Raw genomic sequence first — 14,937 nt, 5'->3', positions numbered from 1 at the left:
CGCAACTTTACAAACACTGGTACACACAGAAAATATGCAAATATGTATATTTTAATTACATCCATAGCTATAAAAGGCCGCATTCTCTGGTGAAAGTGTGCTTGCTTTGTGAAAATAAAGCCAAATCTTTGTCAAGTGAGATAAGTTTTATTCAGTCACACAATGTTTCACAGTAAAAAATATATATAAAACCTATAAACTTCCACAAACATGACAAATAAAAAACAGAATATAATATAGTTAAAATGTCTTATATATTAAAAAGCTAATGTCCAGGCAACGTTCATTCACGACGCCTTCTTGGGCTTGCGGCTGATCACCGAATTGATCCAGTCGATGTAGTTGGCTACTTTCGTGTAAACACCGGGTTTTCCAGAGCGGCCGCAGCCCTCCCCCCAGCTGATGATCCCATACAGGAAGCTGACATCATTCCTCGCACAAGCCAGAGGGCCCCCGGAGTCGCCCTGGGGGAAACATAAGTAGATACGCTCCACTCACATAAACATGTACGCACAGATCAAAGCGGACGCACGCAAACAGCCACAAACTTTAAACCTAAACATATTACTCAAATTTGGACTCTACCCCACGAGGTAAACAAGATAACCGTGACATTTAATTTAAGAGGAAACGATTTTCAGACCCTCCATAACTTGGCACTTCACTCAGGGGAATCCCTGCTGCCGTCTTGAGTGCCGTTCCATTACATTGATACCTTGAGTCACCTTTACAGAGCCAAGGGAGGAGTCGACAACTACGTGGGCTCCGAGAGTCTCTCTCTCGCCCAGAACACTTAACAATACTCCAGGATAATAAGACTATAATTCAGATTTAATCTTGTTTTGTGTGTGAAGATGCATCAGGAGATGAAAACAAACGATGAGGCCACAATGATTTAATACCAATGTCTCAAGAAGTCTTCCTACCTGGCAGGCGTCGACACAGCCGTTGAGCCCCGCGCAAATCATGTCACTGGTCACATGGTTGCCATAAACGTCCGACTTCGTACAAGCGTCGTGAGGGATTAGCCTCACTCCAGCCTCCTGCAAACGGGAGTAACCCTCCGCCTCTGTCAAAAGAAAGCACAGATAATAAAAAACCGCTCCACGTCTAAATGTTTACTCTTATTTGGATTATTCAGTTCAATGTTGCTGTTCAATTATATTGTCAACACGTTGTAGTTAAGGCATAAATACACCCACAGGCGTTGCCGCTTATGTTGCCTGATGAGACCTCATCCAGCACCGTGTGGGCGCAAACTGATCAACATCTCACTCATCCTCCTGCTAGCTTTGTTGCCATCTGCTGTAACGATTTACACTGTCATCACTGTGATGAGCTAATAAAGTTTAATATCAACACATCATTTTCCAGCACAGCTCCATCCGATTTCCACATGACTGAGTGTTTACTTAGCATTCCCACAATTTGCCTTTAAGTGAAAAATCACCTAATGCTAATAATTCAATACAAAACACTAAAATAACTGCCCTGTACTCAATACCAATATATGTAGTTATATCTAAGAAAACGTATTGGTGAATCACAGAACTATAAAGGAATTGTGTTTCCATATTATTGTCAGAAAAAAAGTTGTGGCACCAACTAATCACAAATTGGTGCCACAAATGTCTTCTAGCATCTGATTTACAGATTACTACTTTAATTACATTTGTTAGCTCTCAGATTTGAATGGTATAAGCTGATTTACTCAATAATTTGATTGAATAAAGGAGAACCTATCGTGATGACGCTGCCATGATTTCCTCAGCACTCACTTTCATGCATGTGTCCCCAGCCGCTTATAGTGCAGCAGTAGCCGTCGGGGAACGTCATGCTTTTGTCTGGGAGACAGATGGGTCTGATGAACGGGGATCTCCTCGCACACCGCCCGCCCTCCTTCGCCAGCTTGACCAGAACTGCCGACAGACAACGAAAGGTACGCTTCAAAAGGTGAAACAAGTGGTAGACTTGGAGACTCCGTTGGCCAATGAAAACACCACACCCGACAGTCAGTGTGTGTGTGTGTGTGTGTGTGTGTGTTCATGTGGGGGAGCGCAGGGACACAGCTGCTCAGTGACGCACAGCTGTGCACGCAGACTGGGGCCTTAAGTGGGTTTGTGTGTTTCTGAAAAGGGACAGGAGGTCTTCTAGTTTATGTGAGTCACTGTGTGTGTGTGTGTGTGTGTGTGTGTGTGTGTGTGTATTTAATGCTTACCGATGTCGTGTAGTGTTGGATTAAACACGGAGAAATCTTTTTGAAAGATGTACTGCTCCACTCCGAAGGTCCTGGTGTTGGGGTCGGTGGCGTTGAAACTCTGCTGGCCGAGCACCACTCGGATCTGAGACCTCAGGGGGCTACGGGAAGACCGGCCATTATCAGTCCACGCTGCTCATAATACAGGCATCCATCCATTTTCCAACAAATATCCATGTTTCGCACAGTAAATATCAAAATCTAATCTAGTACATTCAGACCTGAATAGGAACATTGGGGACTCCTGTTCTGCTTTAGTTAGTTGAACACTAAAAACAGCGTAGCAGTAACAGTATGATGAAAAGAAAGCCTTAAAATGAGCTTCCATTCACCGTACTGACACCCGAAGTTCATGACGTAATGCTTCAGCTCAGGATCTTTGAACTTGAACAATGGCCAACAGATGCCTGTCGGCTGACATCAAAAGAGGAAATGTATGCACTTGCATGTAAACAGCATGTGTGCGTGAGACGTTTTTAGGTTTTCCTCGAACTGCCCGTCTAAATATAGTGCCTTCACAAAGCTGTGATGCTGAGGAGTCAAAGTCTTTGCATCACGTGCCTTCTGAGCTGTGACCTCATGTTCGGCTGCAAAGGTTGCAAACAGTTTGAATAATGCTCCCCCTCTGAATGTTGTCTGAAGGATTAAATTGCCGACTCAAACTGAGCGCTTTCAGTCTTTTATATACAAGGTGAAAACGGCTACCAAGGACCAAAGGTTTGTTTCTTTGTCCCAAAGTTTCAGAGGCACTTTTTTTCAAGGGCTTTTTTTTTTTTATCAACATCCACTGCAGCTGAAGTGCATCCGTGACATACTTGCGGAAGAAGCAGTGAGCCGCGGAGAGGATCCAGCACGAGGAGATCAGGGTGCCGGCGCAGAAGTCCGACTTTCCGATGTAAATGGCTGCCATCCAGGGGTGCGTCCCTGGCAGAGCCGAGCTTCCGCCCATTATTCGCCCCCTGGCTATCGATAACCTCTTCTTGTGTTTTTTGCCACATATGTGCTTTTTGGTGGGCTTGGAGGGCTTAGGTTTTTTAATGCCGGGCAGGACATTAAAAGGGATAATCCTTCGTGACGAAGCTGCATGAAGAAACACAGAATACGTACATGATTATATCAAACTTAGTGGTACAATTTGTAAACAAGAACTACAACTATATTTCTGTCGCTGGCTGCGGAAAAAAAGAAGCAAAAAAAAGCTGTTTTGCATGGTAATAATGTCGGGGTGACAGAGCAACCTCCTGCTAAAAGGCATATGTTGAGGAGGGCGCAGCAGATGCGAAAAGCTTGTGGATTCTTTGCATATCCCTGCTATCAGGACAGATGGCCAACGCTGCCAAATCCCACTCACCACATAAACATTAGGCTGCACCTGACATTCCATGTTGATGAAGGGTGAGTCACGACGCGTCCCCCCCATATCTCATCTAGCCCACGTTTTTAAAGCTAAAACCAGTCAACCTGGCTGAACTCAACATTTTGGAGCAGAGTGACTCAATGGAGATGAGCTGCATTCTGGGTTTTCTGTTTTTGTCACAAACGCTGGAGTTCTCATTAAAAGTTGCATTGAATTTGTCACTGATTGTGTCACTGAATCAAGGCTGTGAAAATGAAGATATCCGGTGATGCAGTGAATAGCCTTCATGAATAGTCCTAGTTTTTTATAGATTATAATGATAAAGGTCAACTTTAAATTAGGACAGCTAAAATATTATGTCCACCTTGATAAGTTGTTTGTTTTGGGTTTTGAATTACTGAAACCAAACTATTTCCACTGCTGTTTCTGCAACATCTTATATTATTTTGAATAGATAAATTCGAAGCCGATTCGAAGAGATATATGTTTAAATAATCACAACTTTGTTTTATGCATGTGTTATTGAAAAATAAGGTCAATAATAACCAAGGTCAGGTTTTTAAAAAACAATATGACAGAGCGACGAGTGACAAAACAGACTACAGAACCCCTTTCCTGTGCCCCGTTTACTCACAGACACGCATCACACAGGAGGGGACGTCACAGTACTCCCAGGAGATGGCGCCGTCACTTAGTGTGTAGCACCACGGCATCTTGTCCTTATCTGGGTTTCTGCACACACAGAAACACAGCAGAGTGTGTGTAGGTGTGGTGCCATTGTTTATAAGGCAACTAAATTACTTAGAGGGGCTTTGCTTGTGGGGGCTTCAAATGACTTCATGTTTCAGCTTTTAATAATTAGGAATAAAGTTTCATAGAGCTGCAACATGATATGTTTGGGACATTTTGGGGCCCATTGCATTTGCTGTGGGCATGCTATGGCTTCTGGGTGGTCATAGCAAAAACAACAACTAAGGGAAGCTATAAGAAATTGATGAAGACTGAATGTGGAGCAGATACGTGTATTATTATACACATATTGTGCTTCTTTAATGGTGTTTTTTATGGCTGCTGGTTGCCCCCTGAATAAACTTCTTCTGAGGGCTCGTCCACATGAGTGGCAAGTGTCGGCACATGTGCTTCACCGATAAAGGCTGGGCCTAGCAGGCAGCTTTGCTAGCTCAGGGTAAAAAGTTGGATATCGCAGCTTTTAAGTAGAATTCATGGGGAAAGTATAGCTCGTTGGTACTGCAGCAACAACGGTATTAACATTCTCAAACTGGAATTATCAGAATTAGCAGGATGTCTCAACACACACCTGCAGAAGGCATGTTCCCCGAGGCCCCTGAGGGGCGAGGCAACCACCGTGCCCACGTGGAGCTCGTCATACAGGAGGTCTGAGTTCCACGCCACACACCGGGCACCAGACACCGTGGTGCCCGCCACCCCTCTGTAATCTGTACCCCTGCTGTTATAGCACTCTGCCTCCGGCTCTGCACACACACACACATGCATACACACAAACCACAGGCGGGAACAAACACAACAAATAGGTCTCAGTAAACAATATGAAAGCCATTTTTGTGTAAAGACAGATCTCTTTCTTTCACACTAAAATCAGCCAGAACAAGCCCTTGAAAAAACTATGCTTAAGCAACAGTTAATGGTTTAATCAAACCATTATCATGAGCACGCATGCATGAACAGATATGCGCTGTATGAGCATGCACACATGCGGAGACACAAGAGGGCACACGTTAAGATCATCACTACTCACCCAGGCTACAGTACGGACCGCTAAAGCCATGTCTGCAGTTACACACTTCACCTCCGGTGGCAGTGATCAGTCGACACGCTCCGTCATTCTGACAAGGGTTTGAACGGCACACTGGACACATAAAGGCACACATTTTAATACTAGACATACTGTATATTTTCATAATAACCTATATAACAAATGGTTTAAACAGGAAAAAAAGTGTTATTCCCCCTCTTTTAGTCTCTGCAACCTTCGGAGGGAGATATCTGGCTCTTAATTCGCAGACGTCAGCTGCTTTCAACAACAACAAAAAGGTCTGACAAACTGACCGTTCACTGCTTTCCCAGCAGCACCAAACACCGGCAGGCAAAGCAACTAGGTGGTAAATATAGCAGAGCATCTAGCAGCTAAAGAGCCAGATATTTCCCTCGGGTATTAATCTGCTGGTTGTGTAAATGAGAAACTGTTTGCCAACATGTTCGCCGTGTCAACTTTAGAAGGTGACAACACTGTATGTCCATGTTATATCTGCAGCATGCTGTGCTGCCCTCAAGGGGCAAGAAATTCAATTAATACAGGATAAACAACATGAATTTCACCACTGAAATGCACCTTTTAACTTTGGAAACATGCACTAAACGTACAGTGAAGAGCAGCGATGCCATGTCAGCATTGGTGTCATCTAAAAGTGTTTTAGCAGTAGAATTTCTCTCCTGGAGAAAAGTTCAAATAAGCCATAATATAAAAATGTATCTCATCATTGATCAAACTTAATTATAAAGCCGAGTAAAAGGACATTCATGAGCATTTAGCTTGAAGGGCAAACATTTTTCCCACTGGAAGATAAGCCCCTACCATCATGACGAAACACTGTTCCGGCTCAGCGAGCATGAAACCACCTCACTGCCTCTCTTTTATGCCAGGGAATCTGTTATATGAACGTCTTCCCCATTGAGATGAAAGCACCTCATGGACCCATGGGGTGTGTCCTAAAACACTATTCCTGAGTCACAGTGAGTCATATAAGCTGTTTTTTTCTTTCATGGAAAGGTTATTCATGTATCTATGGAGCTGTGATCAAAGAGAGTGAGGGTTTCTGCGGGCTGGGAGGAGACCTGACACTTGTATCGTTTAAGGCTTGGAGTAAGAAAAAGTTATATAAAAAACCTTTCCTTATAGTGTGCTGTTCTTGCCAAGTTGTGTGCCTTTTCTAGTCTTTATTTCAGGTGTATAAAGTATTAAACTGTCTTTGTATACACTCCCTTGTTGGGTTTCACGCTCATCACCTCAACAAAAGCCGACTACAAAGGAAAACAATTGAAGCAGAACAACAGCTGAAAGCACATCTCACCTGTGTAATGAACTCGTTCACACTTGATTTCGCCGGCCACACATGTGCACTGTTCCACATTGCGGAGGTGGATTCGTCCCCAAGACTCTCCGATGTCATAATAGCGCAGGTGTGCGGTTTCATAGCACTTCTCTGAAAAGCAGACACACGAGACATGAAAAGCGACAGGTTGAAATGTGAGAGGACACTGAAGAGTCCGCTGGAGCGTGAAGAGACGCATTCAAAGTGGATACATGTTCGTCTTTCTTTCTTTTTTTTCGTGTTTAGTTTAGGTTCGGTTGTGAGCGAGTTCAAAGACTTTGAATGGAGAGTGAAACTTCTTTGGAAATGACTCATGACAGACTGAAAAAGTACAGTGAAAAAGTTCTTTGACCAAAAAAAAGAAAGATTTCAAATGAGAAGGAGAGGTAATTGAAATATTACCCATGTGCACACAATATTCTGAAAAGCATGTCACATGAAATATACATTTTTAATAACATTAAAGCCCTTTTTTCTTTTTGACTTTCACTGAAGGTCTTTACAAATTGTCACATACATTACGTGTGCTGCACACCTGTGAGTTCAGTCACAACACGTTTACCCTACAAACATAAGATGCATAAATACATTTAACCCATCCTCAGAATTTTAAGGAGCAGTTATTTTTTCAATTTCGATTTTACTCAACCAACCAAAATCCATTCATTGATGAAGACCATGACATGTGTTTTAAAGCTCTGGGAGAAAAGGAGGATAAACATAACAAAAACAGCGGTATAATACTTGTCATTCATAAAATAATAAGTAAGTGTACATACTTTGTTCACAGAGTCTCCCAGTGAAGCTCTCAGGACAGGAGCACTCAAACCAGCGTCTGTGTGCATTCGGCATGCACACGCCTCCATTCTGACACGGATTCACCTGACATGGATCTGTGATTCTGCGTGACGCGTGGACCGAAACTGAAACACAACAACAAGGGAAAACACAGTTGGAGGATAAACAATACAGGGTTGTTATTGATGGATTAAATGTGCCGTGTTTGGTGACCTAACCATGAGTTTTCTCTGGCGCACAGAAGCCCCACTTCCGATCCCGATCAAAGTTATGCGTGAGGGAACACCTACAGCAGAGGAGACAGAAATATATTACAGTCACCAGCATTATAATTAGTATTATTACTATTATAAGAAATATTTGCAATCGAGTTAGTGTGGACAATATGACCATTTTAATTCATCATAATTCATGTGTATTCTGTGGTATCTCTCCGTTCAACGTCTCAGGATATGTGAGGCCATTATGAGGAATATCGCGAAGTGATGAGTAGGATTGCTTCATAGAATTATTCGATTTGTAGCCAAGCTAGCAATATCGACACACATTCACGGTTCCCAGACAAATACATGCTAATATTTTGCTTAATTCCGAAATTTCTTCTTGCAAAATGGGCATTTTGAAGTATTTAAGGTGTTTAAGGATTACTCATTACTGTGGCCGTGACCTCCTGATGTTTCCTCTTGCACAATCATCATGCTACATTTTAAATTTGATGAAATACCTGAGGAATTAATGCCATTCCCATCAGCCTCAAGCGTACTTTGTGTTTAGTATTAGTCACATTGTACCTATACCATTTTATCCAACCCTAAGGGAAATATTTCAAACCTACAAGTACTAACAAGCAACTTAACGACATATGTTTCACTTTCTGATGCCATGTTTGATTGTGAGGAACAGGAAAATCTCTCTAAAGCATAACCGGCCGACGCTCACCCACTCTGTCAATCATCCACTCCTTTAATAACACTAAGATTCGCATACTTCTTGACCGTTCACTGAATATGCAGTACATAATGGCAAACCTATGACGACGCTGTGCTCATGAGCACATCACGAAAACATGCAGTCATATTGTGTTAACTTAATGTGTAGGTGGACCAGAGATGTTGGGCCATATATAATTGCATTCATGTTGCTCCGACTTGCTGCCGGTAGCCACCCTTCTTGTCTCAATTCCAAGGAATGACAACTGGAAAGCCCTTCAGCAAGTTTGGGTTTTTTTCATCTTCTCCAAAATAAAATTCAAATGAAAAAGGAGTTGCTACGTCACAATCTGAAGCACTTGAAAATGCCCCATGATGATTTCACCGTGACCACCATTTAGTCACCCTTAGTATAAACTGTATGAAGTACTAATATAAAATACAACCATCTTACGTCACCTTTAAAAACCTATGGTTATAATAAGATCACATTATCATATCCTAGTCACTACAAGCCAGGCCCACCAACGATTCACTAATAAGCAGTTCATTGAAGCAAATTAGCTCATTACCTCATTAAATATTAGCATAAATCCTTCATTACCACAAGCTGTAATTGACTGTGACTACACAACCCAATTACACACCGCATCAACACGCCTTCAGCAATGCTATTTCGCTGCACAGCATTATGGAAAATACCAGTGTTTTCATTCATTTTGATGTCATCCCAGACTCGAGGGCGGGTCACGCAAACACCTGTGACGTAAAACCCTGGGTGATGTTGGGAATTTGAAATTGTGTTGACTCTTGAAATTTTGAGCGTATTCTAGTCCTGCTCAATGTGTTAAGTGTCCTGAGATGACTTCTGTTGTGATTTGACACTATAAATAAAATTGAATTGAATTGAATTGAATAAAAACGTGCGGTTTGTGTAACAAGAGACGTACACAAGGCGTGTGGTGTTTGTGAGTAAGTGTCTGAACAAAACCAAATATGAGGACACAGCACTTCTCCACGAGTCTCTGACTGGTGCAAGTATGTGCTAACTGTGTGTCAATACATGCGTAAGTGATCGTTTGTGCAATCAAAGCAGCATTATGCACATGGGATGTCCAATTAGGCACTCACCATGGTTTTGGGGATAGGATGGTGAGGCAGCTGTGATGAATCCTTCCACCCAGACGAAATGGGAATTTACATTCTTTGCCCATTGTAGTAAGAACTGGCAAAAAAGGTAGCTTGTTAGTGATTTTCAATGAACACAGATGAGACCACATTGTGAACTAATAACTCCCTTTGTGCATCCCCCCCCTGCAAGTTACACAAAAGACTCCTTTGAATTTGTGCATAGCTCTGATCTGAGGACAGTAAAACCACAGTCCTCTCCTCAGATAGCTACATCATGCTGTCATAAGGCAGGCAGCTACAGACCTATACAAGCACTAGCTGCCACATGCTTCAGATTTACGCTGCACCTACAACTTTATCTGTTACTTCAGCTGGAAATATTCACATTCACTGCCAGTTCAATGTGCATCACCCTCCCTCTTTTTCTCCACTAAATCAAACACAGGGACTGAGGTAAAAAACCTACCTTTCCGGCTCTCCCTGTGTGGCTCCTTGGAGATGACTGTTTCATATCCAGGGACTAATACGCGCTGAAATCAGGGAAGAGAAGTTAGTGCACGTTTTGAACACTTTTTTACGCAGGCAAAATGGATCAAAACGACGCACAGGTTGTTAAAACTTACCGCCTTTGTGCTGAAAACGCAAGGTAGAAAAAGTAATAGAAAGTATGCCATGAGGAAAGCTTGCATTTGTTTGGTCCCTGGTGTCCCGAGAAGCGTGTCTCCAGACGTCGGAAGAGGGTCTGTCACGTTATATCAGTCAGCTTCCGAGTCTTCAGCCTGCTTTTGGTCATAGGAAACGTGGGAAACCCTGCAAGTATTGTCCTGTCCCTCACCAATTCGAGCCGTATTGAGTAAACCCGTTGCGTCATTAGGCTCGTCTATCTCTGAGGCATCCTGTATCCAGGCTGGTGTTCCCTCACCTTTCTCTGCAGACGCCCACGGTCCATCGTTTTCCACGGGGAGGGAGGAAAAAACTTTCCAGAGGCGGGTGGAGATGATGGTGCTGCGAAAGCCCTCCTTTCCAGCGTCGCGCACCAGCCTTAACGCGTAACTCCGGTGTCAGTGACGCATAATATAAACATTTTTATATGTTTAAACAGCGATGTCTGGTTGGTTTTATTATTAAAGAAGTTTGTGTGAATAATGTCTAATTTTGCCTAGATAACATCAGCAGTAAATATAATGTAACCGTTAACTAATGAGGCTAAACTATTAGTAGAACGTTAGCTACTAAGCTAGCGTTGGTTAACGGTTAGGTACGAGAAATAACGCCAACTTTAAATATAAAAGTAAGCTAACTACACCAAGCGAGGGTATTATTGACAGAAACGTATACATTAACGTTACATTTACACAAGACTTTACACTAAAGCACCATGCAAACACGGGGATTAAATTATGTAATAAATCTCATTAAGTTTAGTATTTTTTAGCCTAACGGTAACTTAAGCTAACGCTATTTCTAGATAGAAAATGTAACGTTACCCACGTAGACGCGATGTTAACCGTCACGATAACTTAATTACTTCCAAAGGGAGTTAAGTTGTGTGCCGTCTTTTTCATTTCAAGCCTATCGGTCTTTTAGCATGTTTAGCGGTCAGCTTAAAGTGCGATAAGCTAGGTGAATTTAAGCTTGGTTAACGTTAGCCAACTAGCTAGTTAGCTGGCTAGCTAGGTAGTTAGCTAACGCATCGAAAATGTTATTTCCTGTTGATAACCTGTCGGAGGATGCGACCAGGCAATGCCACAAATAGACCAATTAAATGTTTTTATTTATTTATTTATTTTTATCTAAGGTGCCTTCCACCAAATGTCGTCCCATCACTCTATGGGGACCTGCGGTGGAAGCAGACTAGCCATGATGACGACATCCGAGGTGGGACATAGCTCATCTTTTTAAGATAAACTTGACACAAATTGGGGGCGGATGGAAGGAACTACTTTTCTCATGAAGAATTCAACAATGACAGTACTTTTGGAAAAACAAAAAAGGGGGGGGGGTGAAAGTGAAGAGCCAGTAGGCCTGGTGTTGTCATTGTCAGCATTCCAGCATTGACATGCTGAGTCAAGCCAAACTCCCCAGACCCATATTCTAACCTCTAATTTACCCCATCTGTTATAATCTCCCTCCAGATGCTGAGCTAAAAATACAAAGGGGAGGCCGGACTAGGCAAGGTCCACTTTGGCACCAAAACCCCCCAGCTGGAGGTGGTGTGTGTTTGCAAACAGGAAATTGTCCCGCCAAGAAATCCAGAGGCTTAACCGTTAATTATTGACCATTTTGACTAACTTGGCAAACACATTTAGCTGGCCAGCTATGACAAGCGGAGAATTATGTAAGACTTGGGGTTATTAACTACAACAAAGGAGTATTTCAAGAAAGGGGCCCAGACGTTGGGATGGGATGGTTTGGATTTCTCTGCTGTCAAAAAAAAAAAAGCGCCACACCAGAATGAATCGCACAAAAGAGTTGTTGGAATTACGGCCATTAAAGCTTTTTTAATCACTTTCAACATGTGGACAACCTCAAAACCACAGAAGCAGGAAGTACAGGCGACAAAGGTACCATCATGTATTATCTGTAAAACACAGGAAGAATGCAGGCAATCGTTAAATATGCAGTTTCCCTTTTGATCCTTTAAACAGAGTCCTATTGAGCAAGTCATTGTAGGTTGACCTTTTTTTCCCAACTGCATCCTAAAGCCTTCCTCAGCGTGAGACCGGACGAGTTTAATGTCTCGCAATCTTCCTCATTAATTACACCTTACAAACCGTTATGTATTGTGCGCCTGCTTAGAAACCGCTCCCCAAAAGTTCATTTTCCGGCTTCTCCCGCGGTTGTCCTCAATCTAACATGGCTCATAATAGAATTTCTTTGCACTTCATTATTAAACTAAATAACAAAAACATATCACTGTCCCAAAATTACAAGCAGTACTAAAAATCAACAAAAAAAAGACGCCAGAATTCGTAACAAATATACAATATCTATCACCATAATATTGATATTTGGACATTTTTTTCTTTTTTTTGGGGAGTGTACATGCAGCCAATTGTTTGACTTATTCCCTTTCAAATAAACAGTGCCTCAGGATTTAAAAAGTGCAGCAGTGGGGGGGTTCCCTTTAGACTATCGTGGCCTTGTAAAGGTCCGTCTTACAGTCCTTGCCCTCTGGCGGGTTGCGTCCGTTCTGGGGCAACTGGGCGTTCCTCAGCTTGCTCTGGCACTGCCGCAGCTCGGCCACGTAGCCCTGGAAGCTCAGGCTGAGCTCAGTGTCCTCCCCCTGGGACGATTCCGGGGTTCCCTCCTCCAGGTGGACCCCCTCCACGTCCATCACCTCCTGAGTCGTCGGTGCGGCGTCGGCTCTGTCGGCGGGCGATTTGGTGTCAGTTGTTCTTCCCTCTGTGCGTGGGAGAATAATAAATAAATCACTGATTGTTTTGGCCAGAAACACAATACATTGACATGTTATAACATCTAACATGTAAGCACATCTTTGGACATGAGCATCATAATGCTCAGATCATTCTCTGTGGTTTTGTCAATTCATCACTTTTACATTTCACACAGTGATTTGAGCTGTTGTTTTGTAAGAAATATTGATCGCTGCAGCTTTAAAAAAAGCAGCTTACAATCTTCATTTTGCAAATGTTTGTCAAAAATATTGTTTTATATAACAGTGACTAAACAGAGATGCAGAAGAATTGTTCCATATGGGTGCACCTTTGACTCATGTGGCCCTTTAGGCGACTGAGCGTTGCTTTCTCATTAGACGGCGCGATGACCAGATGCTTTGCATGACTGTACGAGAATTCCAAGTATCTAAGAAACGGGAAAACGTCGTCACCCACGGGCGTGGGCGCACATGCACTTCAACTTCCACGTCGCTCAAACGAACACATCATCTTAATGCGTTTGTGCAATCTGACAGTTGTATTGTTGGGCAATCCGGACAGCTGTTGAGAAAAAAAAAACAAAAAAAAACTCGGTGACGTAACGGCTTCAGCTCAAACTTGCTCAACTCACTTGCCGAATTAAATCCATCGTGTCACATGTGGTCTGTTACAACATCACCACTTGTGCTTCATTTCAAACAAATCAGGGCCACATGAAGGAGTCCGGGGACACAAATTAATGCAACATTAAAAATCCTCTTTTCATGCAAGTGCAAGCCGATGGGATGCTGACGTCACAGATAAGCTGATAAACTGTTCCACTGTCCACTACTCATGTGAACCCGTGGCCCCTCAGACTCTAAACACGGAGGCCCGAGTGACTTCAGCGCATAGGCTCTCCCAACTCGGCTGCTCACTGTGATTCACTGCTGCTGGGCTCAGATGTAAACACAGCCTGTGAGCTCCAGCAGCTGACCTTACACAGCCCCCCTCAGCAGAACCATCACGGCACTACTTAACCCGCCAAGGTGAACGGGCCCACGCGGCCGAGGACGTTTCAGCAACCGCCAACGTCTTGTGGGAAGTTTAAGTACACGAATCCGGACTGGTTTGTTCAATCAAGGTCTAACAATGATTAGGATTAAATGTAATTGATGGCATGTCAACATAAACATCCATCACAGGGTTTTCCAGAGGATGTGATGTATTGATGTGAGTATGCAGCGCTGCTGTATGACACATCTTGATGAATTGGCCTCATGGCAACTATGACTCCCATCTTTATCATCTAAGATTTGTTTTCCTGTGAAAACACGAGTAGTTTTACATATTCAGGCTAATAATATAATAATAAAAAGTTTGTTTAAAAAAACCTCTGCTGATCATTTTCTTTATCAATTGAAAAAGTCACAAATTCCCACAACTCAAGACGACGTCTTCACATGACTTCACTTATCTTATCTAATTTTTACACATTCATGCCTAAAATAAAGCTACTTGACAATTACGTTCGTGTCAACAGACAAATCAATGATCTATAGTTTCAGCTCAAGTCACAAGTCGAAAACATCAGGAACCACAGTTCTATACCCAGTTATTACTGTTAAGTGTTAGGCAGGGGGTCACAACCTTTCCCAGCATGCATTGCCCAAAGGTGATCCTTCTGTAACCATTGAGCCACCATAGAAATAGTTTCTTTTGGCTGGTTAACAGAGCCGTGTCCCTGTGGCGAGTCTGGTCCGCAGACGTGACAGCAGCCAGGAGCTGGGACAGACCAGCCGGACTGGAACGGACCCAGCTGGTTGCCAAAAGATCTGAGTCGAAGCAACATATGGATGATAAGGCTGGCCCAGGGTCAGAGGCTGCCAGCTTTGAGATCTGACACAAGGAAGATACGGCCCGAAGGAAAACCGAGCCATATGGTCCCTCTGGTCAG

At 43.0% G+C, this 14,937-nt stretch overlaps 2 protein-coding genes across 4 annotated transcripts in view; both read right to left on the bottom strand.

Moving 5' to 3' along the window:
* Nucleotides 1-133: 133 nt before the first annotated feature.
* On the bottom strand, nucleotides 134-10,630 carry hgfac (HGF activator). 2 transcript variants are annotated; one of them, XM_084003442.1, is made up of 14 exons: nucleotides 10,227-10,630; nucleotides 10,070-10,133; nucleotides 9,604-9,697; nucleotides 7,762-7,829; nucleotides 7,525-7,668; nucleotides 6,725-6,856; nucleotides 5,392-5,502; nucleotides 4,933-5,107; nucleotides 4,249-4,346; nucleotides 3,073-3,337; nucleotides 2,219-2,358; nucleotides 1,779-1,919; nucleotides 927-1,069; nucleotides 134-464 (listed from the first exon to the last, which is right to left on the bottom strand). In XM_084003442.1, the coding sequence occupies exons 1-14, from the start codon at nucleotides 10,290-10,292 to the stop codon at nucleotides 288-290; spliced, it is 1,818 nt and encodes a 605-aa protein (XP_083859568.1). In that variant the 5' UTR covers nucleotides 10,293-10,630; the 3' UTR covers nucleotides 134-287. The 2 variants fall into 2 exon arrangements, with proteins under 2 accessions (XP_083859568.1, XP_083859569.1); XM_084003443.1 differs by lacking the exons at nucleotides 4,249-4,346; nucleotides 4,933-5,107 and having other exon boundaries at nucleotides 10,227-10,621.
* A 1,488-nt stretch (nucleotides 10,631-12,118) lies between these two features.
* Nucleotides 12,119-14,937, bottom strand: part of LOC311009470 (regulator of G-protein signaling 12-like) — a 48,753-nt gene continuing 45,934 nt past the window's right edge. The window contains exon 17 of one of the 2 annotated variants that reach the window (XM_084003661.1): nucleotides 12,119-13,008. In XM_084003661.1, the coding sequence (XP_083859787.1) occupies nucleotides 12,731-13,008 (278 nt within the window). In that variant the 3' untranslated portion in view covers nucleotides 12,119-12,730. The remainder of the gene's footprint in view (nucleotides 13,009-14,937) is intronic. The other variant, XM_084003662.1, reaches the window with a different exon arrangement.

Source organism: Eutrigla gurnardus (assembly GCF_963514095.1).
Source record: "Eutrigla gurnardus genome assembly, chromosome: 23".
NCBI classification, from domain to species: domain Eukaryota; kingdom Metazoa; phylum Chordata; class Actinopteri; order Perciformes; family Triglidae; genus Eutrigla; species Eutrigla gurnardus.
Note: the sequence above shows the minus strand (reverse complement) of the source record. Positions and strands in the feature narration are given on the sequence as shown.

Bases quoted from the DNA above. Each gene is read 5' to 3' on its own strand.
- hgfac (XM_084003442.1), bottom strand. From the start codon at position 10,292: ATGCAAGCTTTCCTCATGGCATACTTTCTATTACTTTTTCTACCTTGC. The intron at 7,669-7,761 runs GTTAGGTCACCA...GTTGTGTTTCAG, and splicing joins TGCGCCAGAGAAAACTCATG to TTTCGGTCCACGCGTCACGC. The intron at 1,920-2,218 runs GTAAGCATTAAA...GTCTGTCGGCAG, and splicing joins TCCAACACTACACGACATCG to TTCTGGTCAAGCTGGCGAAG.